The sequence below is a fragment of the Apteryx rowi genome, unplaced genomic scaffold (genome assembly GCF_003343035.1).
Source record: "Apteryx rowi isolate R43461 unplaced genomic scaffold, aptRow1 scaffold_19, whole genome shotgun sequence".
In the NCBI taxonomy this organism is placed as follows: domain Eukaryota; kingdom Metazoa; phylum Chordata; class Aves; order Apterygiformes; family Apterygidae; genus Apteryx; species Apteryx rowi.
The window spans coordinates 2451204-2464628 of record NW_020448196.1 but is presented as its reverse complement, the minus strand read 5'-3'; the positions used below and the strand labels follow the sequence as shown (position 1 = coordinate 2464628).

Here is a 13425-nt window from a genome sequence, read left to right as displayed (position 1 = left end):
AAAATTACTTTAGGGAGACTTTTAATTTTTGTTTGAAATTTTTATATCACGTTTAGATTTAAGTGCTTAAAAATCTAAAAGTTTCATTTATCCGGAAATGCTGTCCTTCGCTTTCCATTCAGGCACCTTTTTTCTACTATGTTTGAATTTACCTGAAACTATTTTTCCTCCAACTCTTTCCACTTGCCTGCAGAATGAAGAATTCATTATTCATTCAGCTCTACAATTTGTTTCTTCTGGAAGGTAATTTTGAGGCACAAAATTCAGACCCAGACTTCTGCGTACCCAGAGCTCAAGGCTCTTTGATATCAAACTACCTCCAGCTTTGTTAAATAAGGAGTCATATCATACCATCAATCTTTCAGCAGAAATCCCTGCTGAGCTCTGCAGACTTTGCTGCTGACACTTCATAGACATATGTTCCTATACGTACACATGTATATACAGACGTACACACGCTATATATGGGTTTTTTTAGATAGCCCAAGGTGACCCAAACTGGATGCTGTGCCAAATAATTTAAAAGCGGCTCCTTCTCAGAGCAGGAGCCTGCAATACTGGGGGGAAAAGTTCACAGGGAGCGCTGGCGGCTTCGAAGCGCCTTTTTTTATTTCCTCGCCGGCTGCCGTTCCAACGAACCTCGTGGGGGGAAACTGTGCCAGAGGAAGAGGCAAAATGAGGCTGCTGGAGTCAACGGAAGGAAATGTAAGACTCTTTGACAGGACAGAAAACGAAGCACGGTTAGGGAAGACTGAGTGCCTGGAAGGTGATAATGGACAGAAAATAACCACTATTTTTTTTCCGCCCCCACCCCGCCTAGCGACACCCTCAAGGACCATGCACCGCGGGGCGAAACGCCGGCGTTTCGGGTATGGTTTTACTTACTGCCAAAGGCCGAGCCTGCAGCTGCACCTGCAAGAGAGGAGAAGACGGGTGGTCACGGGCGCAGCGAGCGCCGGGTGCTGCCTCGGCCCCGGGGGCGGCCGGGTGGGGGCCCAACACCCCAAACCTTTCCCCCGGGGGGGCAAAGCCGCCTCGGGCCTTGCCAACAGCTTTCGCCGCGAGCGGTTTCCCCGACCTGCCGCCGAGGCCGGGGGGAGGCGCGGCGGGGCGAAGGCTTGGGAGCTGCCTCCGCTCCACGAGAGGACGACGTCCGGGCCGGGAGCAAGCGACAGACGGGCAGGGAGTTGGACGGGAGAAGAAAGAGAGGAGGAGACGGAGAAATAGGAGGCGCCGCCGGGAGCGGAGGGGAGGGAAGGCGCGAGAGCAGCACGTCGCGCCTGTCGGCACCGAGAGCTCGCCGGGCGCCTTTGAAGCGCCGCGGCCGCTTGGCGGTAGCTGACAAGCGCGTTGCCGTTCAAAGACCCTGCGCGTCTACCAGCCCTGGCACGCACAGACATTCCCGTCACGGCCCTCGGAGCCTGCGTTTCGGCTTTGATCATCTTAAAGCACATAAATCTTTCAAAAAACCTGGGAGGGAGGGAGGGGAAAGATTCTCTTTGGTGATGCTCAAAGCTGCTGCTTGACGGGCTGGGATGGCGACAGTGGCTCCGCGACGTCCAAACGAGGCTGCTAACGCGACCCGGACGGGAAGCCGGGAGAAAGGGGCCCATCTGTGATGTCTGCTGCCCAGCTCCCCTGCTCCGAGGACGGCGGGGGTGCACCCTTCATCGTCTTCCTGCGCCTTCGCTTCCGCCGCTGAAGCTGAACGGTGCAAGCGCTCAGCCCGCGGACTGCTTGAAAGCCAGCGATTTGCTGTGGCTAAATAACGTTTTCTTCAAGGGACAGTAACCTGCCTTGCCACCCAAAGCCACGGGCCTACGCCTCAGCCCAGACTCGTGCAGACAGGGGTAAGGTCATCCTTCCTATTCTTGGCCTGCATCTGGACTCATCGCTCAGCTGCTAAAAGCCAACAAACCGCCTTTGCATCCACCCAGTGGCCTCTGTGCACCAGGAGCCTGGTAAATATTGCTTCCCCGCTTAAAACCGAGCACCCTGCAGCCCTGTGCACTAATTCGATATGGTGGAGGACAAGGGGGGACTCCGCTCCCGTCGGCAGCCCAGGGTGGGAGCGCGGCCAGGGCTGCCTCGCTGCAAGCTACTTACACGCGTTGGGCGACCCGTTGGGGAGAGGCAGGTAGGATCCCGCTCGCCAAGACCTGGAGCGAAAGTTCTTCTTGCACTTGCCGCAGTCCTGCCCCGTGGTGTTGTGCTCACACTCGCACTGCAGGCTGCCCTCCCTGAAGGTGCACAGGTTGGCGTGGAGGTTGCATTTGCACCTGGAAGAGGAAGACAGCAGAGGAGATGTCAGGTATCGCTGCACCTCCTCCTCGGCCCCAGAGTAATCCCGTCCATGGATGTGAAATTGCAGAGGTGAAGCTGGGCTGGTTACCCCTTTCCTGTTCCTTTCGCAGGATTTTTTCCACCGAGCGCAGCTGTTTTCCCGGGGTATTTGGCGCTGGGGTTATGATGCCCACTTCCTTGCCCGAGGCGGATCTGCAGTCTCTGTTCTGAGGTGAGAGAGATTTTGCTCCCGCTATCTGACTGCAGGAGCACAGGCCGTTTAATGGTAAGTCAATGTCTCAAGCTGAGGCTCCAGTAAGGAGCCACATACGTTTCAGACTGTAACAGAAATCCATATGATTAGCTCAGATGTAGGCTTTTACTTGGAGGCAGAGAGGACAGCCCTGGGCTTTTAGTATGGTTAACACTGGTGTGACTCAGCCCCTCGATCCCTGGGCAGCGCACCGAATCCAAGAGCGTTTTTTTTCCCTTGGTGTGAAGTTGGGCAGCACCCACCCTCTCACTGCTTGCAGCACAACCCCGGCCTGCTGTGACCAAATTAATGTGCGGAAAAAGAAAAAGTCGCCATCAGAAGCTGCCTTTTAGTCCCAGCCCCATCAGAGAAGGCAACAACAAAAACCACTATTCAGCAATTTGCAAACATTAACCAACTTTTAATGAGCTGTAGTGCAGCATGCAGGGAATAATTATCTCCATGTGTGATAATTCCTGTTCCTCAGACTCCTGAGGTGACTTGTGCAAAGCACAGAGGTTGCCAGGGCTGAGCCTGTAATTCATGTGGCTCTATCGGCTCCCGGGCCTAAGCTCAGGCCACTAGACATGGACTAAGGGGACCAAAGTCTCATTTCATTCCAGAAAATGTATCCTAGCACAGTGCACTGAGGTTTCTCTGCTTTGTCCATGGTGCAGCAATTTATGCTCTCGAAAGCAGAACCATTAGAAAATAGCAATGCTGTGGCTTAGGCGAATGGGAAGAGCTGCCTGCCCGGGTAGCGCCGTGTTTTACAGGGGTGATTAAGCAGGAGGTGCCTAAGTGAAGTGTGAATAGAGAATATGGAGGGATATGGCCTGTTTCTTCGTGCGCTGTGTCTGCACTGGGATAAACGAAGCGGGTTGGGCTGGGAGCCTGGAGACGGGTCCCTTCAGCTGCGAGAGCCGCGTGTGCCCGCGGGTGCGCTGCTCCCCCTGCCCACGGCTCGGACCAGAAGATCCCTCCGAAGAGGCTCCCCGGACACCTTCCCAGTCCGGTGAGTCCGCCTTTGCCATGCTCCTGTTCGAGCACGGTGGGATAACGTGACCTCTCGTGTGGTTCTACCAAAAGCTGGCGACACTGCGTATCGCTGAACGCGCTAACAGCCTCCATGGATCCGCGCTCGGGGGCCGGCTGCGAGCCGGCGCTTCCAGAGCAAGGCAGCAGCTTTGGCCAGGATCCTGGGCTTCAGCTGCTCCGTGTCCTCTTGGCCTCTGATGAGGAAGAGTTTCAGTTCAGCTCTCGCAGCCCTCCTGAACGGGCGATGCCTGGCACTCGGGTGCAACGGAGCCCGACCCTGAATTACTCAGAGTCCCCCAAACGCTGCCTCCCGCACTCCCTTCAAAATCAGCGGAGGGGAGGGGAAGGCAAAGAGGGAAGCAGGCATCTTAGCAGGTTAAGGCAGGGCAAAACCTCACTGTTGCCTCCCTGGACCCATGCTGAAGCAGAGCAACAGCTCTGGGAGACACAGCTCTCCCCTCTCTCATTGCTGACGGGAGCAAAGAAACGTGAGCCAGCTCTAGGGCGCAGCGAAAAAATCCAGCTGAGAGGCGCACGATGCCCCGGGGGGGTATGAGGAAAGCAGGCCGAGGCATCTCCAGCTTCTTGGAGGTCTTCCCTGGGAACAGGCATCCCGAAATGCTCCTGTGTGCAGGGGAGAGGGAAGGTGAGATGCTGGCAGCTGCTCGTCCCAGGAGAGCTGGAGCCCCTTGGCTGGAGGATGTGGACTGCACCTGTCCCAGACCTGCTGCTCTTGCAGTGGGGACATGGCCCCTGCACCCCTGCGCTTCCTCCCTCCAAGGCAGGGCTAGTGCCTCGCGACTTCAGCTGCCGAGGAGGACCGGCAGCCAGGCACCAGCTCCTGGAACATCCCTCGGAGCTGCCTTCTGCCCCTGCGAAGGTGGCCAGGCGTTCCCTGGACGCTGGTCCGGGGCTGGCACCCCCAGGGCTGAGCCACGAGGTGTCCCGGGGGTGTCTCACTGCCGGAGCACGTCAGGACAACATGCACTGCGCTTCCCGGAGAAGATTCTCACTCCCTAATCAGTGTAAGCAAGGAAAATTAAATCAAGAGAAAACAGAGCCAGATGGTCGCCCTTCCCACCTGGTCCTGGGCCACCTATTTCTTGCTGCTCGGCCCTTAGCCACCCTGCAGAAGTTTTGTTATCCAAAGAATCAATTTTACTGGGGAATTGCTTTCTAATTTTGACCTTTGAGGATCATCAATCTAACCAGAGAAGTATCGCCTGAGCCTGCTGACCCCGCAGCACAGCGCTTTGCAGACCAATCAATCAGGCTGCATTATTTAATAGCAAGCAGCGGAGGGGCTTCAAACGGCCCCGACTGGCAAGTCTGCCTTGAACGAATGCTTCTGCGCCCGGGCCTCCCTGCTCCTCACCAGCTCAGCTTTAACCCCTTCTCTGCCTCCTCCGCTGAGCCTCCAGCCCAAGGACACACGCGCACGCTGCCCGTGTGCGCACAGCGGCTTCCTCTAGCCAAGCTCCAGCTGGTGGAGACTGGAGAAAATGACATTAGTCCAGTCCCCTGGGCAGAAGCTGCTAGTCCTGCTTGTCTCTGCTCATCTTCCTTGGGCGTCCAGCCATCTCGGGAAAGAGAAGATGAAGGAAAAGGTTAGGAGCTACTTAGCAGCAAGGCTTAAACTGCAGCAGAGGGGAAGACACCTGCTCTGTGCCCTACACAAGGCAACGATGGCCCTGCTCCAGGCTCGGAGCCCCTCCAGCTCTGCTCTCCTCCAGCAAAATGATTAGTGCAATGAGGTCCGTCTGGCTCAGAGGCTGATTGGAAGAGCTGGTGGCTTTTCACCTCTCCAGCTGGTGGTTCAAGACTGGCGGCGACGACACTACTGCTCGGCGAGCGTTCAGAGCCCCTGTGCGACGCAGCCCTGGTGGGTCGCAGCCTGGAGAAGAGCAGCCCCAGCGCAGATATGGGAGAAGCCACTGCATCTCCAGAGAGGCCACCACCTGGGGGACACCAGGGTCCCGCGCTGGGCTGTTAGTAGGTGCACGGAGCTGCGTGCTGCTGCAGATAAGCAGAAACCTGGTCCACACCATTCCTCAGCAAAAGGCCTGGTTGCTGGAGCAGTCTGTTTGGCCCAACATGTTACAGTCTGCACGATGGGGCATTTACAAATTCATCTTCAATGCAGGTCGTTTAGCCTCTGCCTTCCCCTCGAAATGGTGCAGTGTGATCAGAGGCTGCCAATGTCTCCACCAGGGAAAAACAAGGAGCTTGGAGCGCCAAGGAAAGTTTACAGGGATGTGCCCTTTTTTTCTTTCTTTCTTTCTTTCTTTTTTTTTTACAGCCATAAAGAACAGTTCGTTGTCCCTGCATTTCTCCAAGTCAGCATCCTGGAGGTCACAGCAGCAAGCGGTTGGAGAGGCGTTTCGGTGCCAAGCCAGCGTGTGAGGAAGCAGAGGCCCAGCGTGCAAGCTTTTAAAGGAGGTGCAGCCTGGCGGCGAGTGCCGCAAACCTGCAGGAACAGCTCTGGGGGTGGGAGAGCAGCCACCGCTCCTGAGCTTTCATTAATAATGAATTTTTAAATAACTTTAAAAAGAAACCCCAGCCCTTCACTTCCCTTCCAAAGATCTATATGTGTTTTACAACCTCCCTTCTGTCCATAACCCCATCTTGCAGAGCAGGAAACCAACAGAGAAAGGCAAAGAGCATCTCTTATTCCCCTTCCTCCCTGAAGGGCAGAGGCAGGCAGAGCCCGGGGTGGTGGCACCTCCTGCCCGGGGCTGAGCACGTGGCCCCACTCTCATGCTGTGCAGGGGTGGGAGAAGCACCTGCAAGGTGGGAGCCCTGGAGAGCTGCTCTGTGCCCTGCACCTCTCGCCAGCTCCCACCACGGCCCCGTCCTGCCTTCCCCTGAGCTCCTGGCAGGAGAAACTGGAGGAGGATGTGGGACAGCAGAAGGCCGCTGCACTGGGCCATGACCTCCCCTTTCCAAATCTCCATTGACTCCAACCTGTCCTCTGATTCCCACCCTGCACCCAAAGCGAAGCTGCTCCCACCGGGCCCCGGGGAAGCTGCGGAGACCTGTCCCGCGGAGCTGAGGGCTCCCTCTTTCCCCACCAGCATCTCTCTGCATTGGCAGTGGTGTCCCCACTGCTCCCTCTCAGCTTATCGGAGCTGGCACTGGGGAGACGCATCGCACGGCGGAAAACTGCTAATGACTGCCATCCAAAGGAAGGATTATGATAGCTTTCGCCTGAATTGTTTGCTCTCACTGTAATTGATGAGCCTTTAATGAGCCTCATGGGACGATGTGTTTGAAGGGAGCTCTTTCCTCCCCGTCCCCGAGGAAGACGGCGTTTCAACTGATCTCGGTTCTCGGGGAAACATGAATAACTCTTCCCTCTCTTTCTCTATTGTCATCCACAGCCGTTGCTTGCAGCGTGCTCAGGCAGCTGTCTGGCCGTGATTTACCCACCTTTTACCTGCTCCTTTGCCACTGTTTTGGCAGCTCAGCAAAAGCATGGAGCAAATCTTTTGGGCAAAGCATAGTGGGCGTTGTGCTTGGATTCTTTCTGGACCATCTGTGCGTGCGAAAGCAAGGAAAAATAGCTTTGGATGGCTGGACAACGTAAGAAACACCGTGCCTTTGTGGACAGGTGTTATCTTAGGGTTCGCCTTGCTGGGAGAAGGGATCGTTTCACTGTTTTGAGTGGCCCAGAGCAGTGCAGAAAGGGCCATGCCCAGTGCAAAGTGAGTGCAGCGAACACGGCTCATTCATGCAGGAGCAGAGCCATGAGCACAACCGAGTCTGCGGTCCGGAGGCTGAAGGAAGAGGAAGAGTCACTTTAAAGCCCTGTTTGTTTCAGCTTAAACCAGCGAGAGAGATTTTGGGTTTTGCACTTCTTGCAGAGCCAAAAAACTGAAAACAATCCTGGGTGAGGGCAGAGGGAAACGCTGTGAGTGGTTTTCTTCATTGCGGGTTTTCACTATTGGTCGTGTGGTAGGGACTCATGAGTCCTCCTGGCGGGCGGGAGCCCTGCTCGCTGCCCTTTGAAATGATTTGAGGTTTGGGTTACGAAGAGAAGACAATCTGAAAGATGCCAAAATGGAGAGCACGCTAGCTGGCTGTTGCCATTTGAGAGGCTATTTATTTTAAATAAGTTGACACTCACCAGCTGTCAAGATTCTGCTGACTGGTGGAACGTTATTTACATTCAAAGCTGTCTTAAAAAACTCACATGAAAACAAACTTCCCCATTAGGGGGTCAGGCAACAGAAGGGAGGAAGGGTGAAGAGGACATCATACGGATACATGAACATAAATATTTGCAGAGTAATGTGTATAAATGCTCTTGGTCTTTCTCCTGGAATGCAATAATGCCTGCAATTGAGTTCATTGGCCAAATTGAATTTGGGCTCCTGCAGAAGTCTCTTTATATTAAGTGCTTTAACATACATCAACTTCTCAGTCTATCGATGAAATTCTATTATCTGCTCAGGGCCGGACGCAACTGGGCAACAAAATCGGGGGGAAATAAAAACCTCCACAAAACTAAGCCAGAAGCGAGTAATAGGACCTTGGACATCTGTCTCCGGCTATTGACAAAGTGTCACGAGTGTCTGGGCAAAGGAGGAGCTTTCTGGGTTTCGTGCTAACTCCCTCCCAGCAAGTTTCTCCCCCATCTTGCAGCAGTGGGAGTAAAACCCGTTAAGAGGCTCATGGAAAGACAAACGAACAGTTGCTGCAAATTAACTTAATTTAACTATCTGACCAAGATTTTGCTTGAACTAGAGCTAATTTGAGCCTGGACCAATGCCAGGGAAATTCGCCCCGGCCACTCGTGCAGAGGTGCTCGGCGGAGTGTGGCAGAGGCAAGCGGTGCATTGCTAGAGCAGATCTGGCAGCCCTTGACACGAGGCTGCCGTTCCCGGGAGCCGGGAGGGCACGAAGCGGGGACGGAAGCAGGCTGCCCTCGCCCTGGTTCTCACGTCCCCCCCAGGGTGCTGAGCGCTGGGGAAGGCAGTGTGGGCTGTGCGCGCGTTGGGCAGAGGCAGCCTGGTTGCTCTCAGGGAGTTCGGGTGAGCCCGGGGATGTTGTTCCTGCAGCCGGGGCTGAGCGAGCCGTGCCCAGGGCAGCGTCCGGGCTGTGGGGAAGCCCACGCGCTCTCAGACCGTTTGCCCCAGTTCCCTGCAGGTCTCCTCTCCGCTAAGCAGCGGCCGCACAGCCGACGGCTCCACGCTGGTCTTCTGGGAAACACACTCAACTGGGGGATCAGTCATTATGCAAAGTCAAAGACTCATCCCAGAACTACTTTGCCAGACAAGTCAAGATTGCAAACAATGTTTCTCTACAACTAGAGGTTCTCCAACAACTTTTTCAACAGATTTCCTGGGAGCAGCCAGCAGGCACTTGATGCAGGCGTCCCTGATCAGAGTGGAGTTACGACTGAAGGAGAAACGCATGCTGCACTGCTGAAGGGCAGAAGCAGGAGACAGCAGGTGCACTGAGCAGGAATCGCTTCATCTTTAACTGAAATACAGCATCTAGCATCACCGCATCTCCAGAGCGGCACCAGCAAGGCAGGGAAGAGCATCCCTTGCAGGTGGGCACCACTGACAACTAACCAGCTCAGTTTACTGGAGGAGGCTCCTTGCAGGGTGGCCTTGATGCTCCACGTCTGGTGCGAGAGGAGGAAACTAGCACTCAAAGCTGAGGAGAGCAGAGGGCCTTCTCCTTCATTTCTTTTGTGCGAGCAGTTGTTTTAAAAGGAGAGAAAACAACGCAAACCCACAGAAAGCCAACGGCTTGTGAAGAGAGGTGAGAACCGCAGAGCTGCGAAGCTGAACATCACCCCTTCTCGATGGCGACTCATTGGCCTGAGCAAGGCCCCGCAGGGGAGGCACCATCTCTCCCCGCATGCTGCTCCGCAGTGAGTAATGCGTTCGCTCCTCCTGTGGTTCTCCAGGGACTTCTCACAGCAGCAGGACGGACAGACGGACTGAGCACGCGACGGGGCAGGGGAGGAGGAAGGAGCGCAGTCTTCCTAACCAGTCCAAGACTGATTCACTTCTCCTCAATCTGATTTCTCCTAACTGGATCCATGTGTCCTGGCCATGGCACATTAACTTCAATTAGGGCTCGTTAACGTCTCGGTGATGGAGCGTGCCCTGCCGTGCACCGCGGTAACTGACGTTATGAAGGGGAAAAAATTACTCCAGAGAGACACGGTGCGTAATGGAAACAGAAGCAGCATCTTTCCTCGCACCGATGCCGCGGCCAGGAGAAGCTCGTTCACCGCATCCCGGGAAGGCGACCAAGCTCATGGCTGCGCGGAGGAGAAAACCAAGCAGTGAGCAGAGATCTGTGGGGAAAAGTCTTTCCGCTTCCCCTCTTCACCCTGCCCGGCACGCGCGCAGCACACAGGCCAAGGGCTTTCTCCTGGCTATTCCTGTCTCGAACGCTCTGCTTCTCCAGTTACTCAGCGGATCAATAGGGACAGGATGGAAGAGGAAAAAAAAAAAAGGGGGGGGGGGAAGAAAAAGATACCAAGAGGAAGAAAGAGAGTAAAAATAAACTGTTGGCTGCAAGCAGAGAAATGGACCCGGCTGAAGTTGCGGGAGGAGATGGTGCGGAGAGAGGGCTCTCCTGGGGCAGACGAGGCCCCGGCACGGCTCCACGGGCAGCACCGGCCCCCCAGGGCCCTGCGGGGACCCTGCCACGCTCCTGCCTGCCCAAACCCTGGCGCTGTCCGGGGGCCAAGTGATGCCACGGCCACCAGGAGAGCCACAGGGCCCGTGAGCCAATGCGTGATCCCAGCCAAACCGGGGGGAGAAAACATCGCCCGCCCGGCGCAGGCGCCCCAGGGCAGGGGTGGTCCGGGGGGCTCGAGCTCCCAGCGGCACCACCCCATCCCCGGGCTGCTCCGATCGCTGGCTCGTGGCTCCTCCGCTCTCTGGGTAGGACCATCTGGCTGCTTTTTGCCTTTGTATTTTCATAACCATCGCCTTTCTCCTCTTCTCTGACCCCGTAGTGTGTCCCTAGTGACACACACCGGTTTATCTAGGCGCTTGCTTCCTCCCGCTCGAATGCGTCCAGCTCCCAGGCCCTGGGAAAGGCAGTGCACGTCCTCCGTCTCCCCACGGCTGCCCGCGCTGCCTCGGCCGCTCGCCGCTTCTCCCCGTCCCCCTGCAACCCTTGTGTCCGTCTCGCATTGATTTCTCCTTGCTTCCTCCTGGTGACCCACCCCTTGTTGAGCCAGACACAAGATTTAATTTGCTTTCAGTCCCTGCGCCGTAACTGGCTTTGCTTACAGCCGGCATCAGATTGCTTTCCAGCGACAAAACTGCTTGCTGGGACTGGAATGATCACAGGAGCAGAGGGCTAATTCACTTGAGGCTTCTCTACCTTAACCACCACGACGCCTCGGCAGCACGCAGGAGGCCATCCCTCCCGGCTCTGGGCCATCGGGGTGCAGAAGGCAGCCCAGGGCATGCGGCAGCTTCTTGCCCGTCCATCTGTCCAGGAAGAGTTTTGTCTCTCCTGGGGACGGACCGAGCAAGCGGTGGCTGCAGACAGGGAGTGCTGGAGTCGTGCAGAGCTGGGTCTTGCTTTAGCTCAGCATTTTGCAGTTGGGGTGGGAGCAGAAGCTGGTTTATAAGCGCTCCTTGCTCCTGGCCAAGGAAGAGCCCTCTCCTCGCAGAGGCCCCGGCGCGGCGGCGCCGTCCCTGTGCGGGCAGCCCAGCGGGGCCGAGCGAGAGCGGAGCCGAGCAGCGCGTCGCCGGACTGCGGCAGCCCTGGCAGCCCTCCACGCGGGGCACCTTGCCAGCGCTGGAGGGAGGTCTCCAGAAATTAGCCAACACGCCCAAACCCGTCCAATTCCGTCCCCAGCAAAAAGCAGCATTGCAGCTTCCCGCGGCCCTTTGCAGTCTGACCCTGCCTCACCCGTTGCACAAGCCACGGCGGCTCTTCCTTCTCCAAGGAGAGAACAAATGAATAAAACAAAAGTTTCTCTTGTTAAGCCTGAGGTCAGAGCTGGCTGTAGCTTCTGAGCACCTTCACTCGCCCACCAGGGTCTGAATGGTAAATTCAAAGGACGCTGCGCTCGCCGAAGCTAGAGGGCTGCGGAGGTTTTGCTCGTTGCCAGACCTCTGCGTTGAGCTGTTCCACCACGGTTCTTCCGCAGGAGGCCAAAGCAGCGGGTCTCTGCCTGGCACAACTAGTGCTCCATCTCCTGCTGCCACTGCTTGGAGGATGCAGGCTGCTGTAGGTGCTCTGATGTCTACTAGATGTTGCCACCCCTGGGGTGTTCAAAGGGATTGGTTTCCCCTGCCCTGGCTGCCTGTTTTCACAAAATTTGTAGGGGTTTAATATCTCTAAGGATTCTCTGCTGCTATTAAATGTTATTAAATTTGGTCAGTGAGTTCAAAGGATGGTGGAGGTGGAGGGGTGAGGGAGGAGGACAGCTGACAGCTAGGTGGACATTAGTTCATGGAGAGTCCTACCAGCACAGCCAGGAAGTGAAAAATGCTCAAGTGACATATCCTGCAGAGGGGACACAGACAAGATGAAGGGTCTTTGTGGCGAAAAGCATTCCTGGAACACCGAGAGCCCCAGGCCTCGTACGCCGTACAGCAATGGCTGTATTTTAACACGTCTCTTAAAGCATCAAGTATCCTGAAGGTGCTGTGGGCACGGTAATCAGTCCTGGGTGGCCTGCACAGTACGTATGAATTTCACCCATGCTTAGAAGGCAAAGGTCACGGCACAAGGGCATCAACTCTTTAAGCCCAATTTACCACTTCCTGAGCTGAAAAGCCCCAGAGCCTGAGCAGCCCTAACGCCTCGAGACCCTAACGAGCCCTAACACACCGCCGGTCCCATGCAGTACGCGCTGCCACCGTGCATCGGGGCGCACGGCCCGGCGCCGGCCCCGCAGCGCCTCCCCATGCAAACCCAGCGGTGGGTTTGTGGGAGATGCTCTTGTCACCCCGGACCGGCCCCGGCTCTGCGTGGCTCTGCCGCCGTGGTGCCCTTCCTGCCTCCCCCCGTGGAAAGGAAGGGCTCTTCCACTGCTGTGGCTTCCTCTCCCTTGGAGCAAATTCCAAGCCACTCTCGGTGGCACCTGCGCCACGTTTTTGCTTGCAAGGCTCAGAAGCAAACAGTTTGGAAACGATGCAAACAGCTCCTCTGTCGCTGTGGTGATCCTTGTTAGCGAGGGCTGGGTGATGGGGAGGTTTTTTTTCTCCCCCCCCCTTGCCTGTAAGTCTCACACAAGCTGAATCCACAAGCTGGATGGGAAATTAGCCATCTCGGCATTTTTCCACCTTACTTTGCTTTTTCGGTTGATGTCATAACATAACATATGGCATTGCACAGAGAAATGAAAAACAAAAACCAGGAGAAACAAACCCCCTCCTGCCTTCCTCGGCCCCAAAACTGCCGGGGGCCTTAGCCTCACGCCGACCTCATCCGACAGGGTTGGGACCCCGCGGTGCCGATCTGAGCCCACGACTTGGCGGTGAGTCGGAAGGCCCCATCCTGCTTGTACTACCGGTGGACCCGAGTTTAACGGGGAGAACCTTGCTCCTCGCACCACTACGCAGAGCCCTTCGCACGCCCCAAGAGAGCTGGGCAGAACCTGCCCGTGCTGGTGTGCACAGCTCGGGAAGGGGTGACCTCCCCTGAATCCTGCCCACCAGCCCTGCTGGAGTTGTGGGCATGTGAAGGAAGGTCTCAGCACCCTTCCGGCCTCCAGCTTCTCAGAGGGACTTCTCCTCTGGGGCTGCCGGCTTGGAACACGAAACATGCAGGAAGCTGCAACGCAAGCAATGCCATCGCGCTCGCCCGCCACAGTGGGTGTTTAGCCTTCACGGCTGGGCAGGGGCTACAGGCACTAA

The 13425-nt window shown here is 56.3% G+C and overlaps 1 protein-coding gene across 3 annotated transcripts in view; it reads right to left on the bottom strand.

The window, feature by feature from the left end:
- NTNG2 (netrin G2) overlaps window positions 1-13425 on the bottom strand; it is a 45491-nt gene that overhangs the window by 12931 nt on the left and 19135 nt on the right. For all 3 annotated transcript variants that reach the window (XM_026062418.1, XM_026062419.1, XM_026062420.1), the window contains exons 3-4: window positions 2107-2279; window positions 886-912 (exon numbers count right to left, since the gene is read on the bottom strand). In XM_026062418.1, coding sequence (XP_025918203.1) covers window positions 886-912; window positions 2107-2279 — 200 coding nt within the window. The remainder of the gene's footprint in view (window positions 1-885; window positions 913-2106; window positions 2280-13425) is intronic.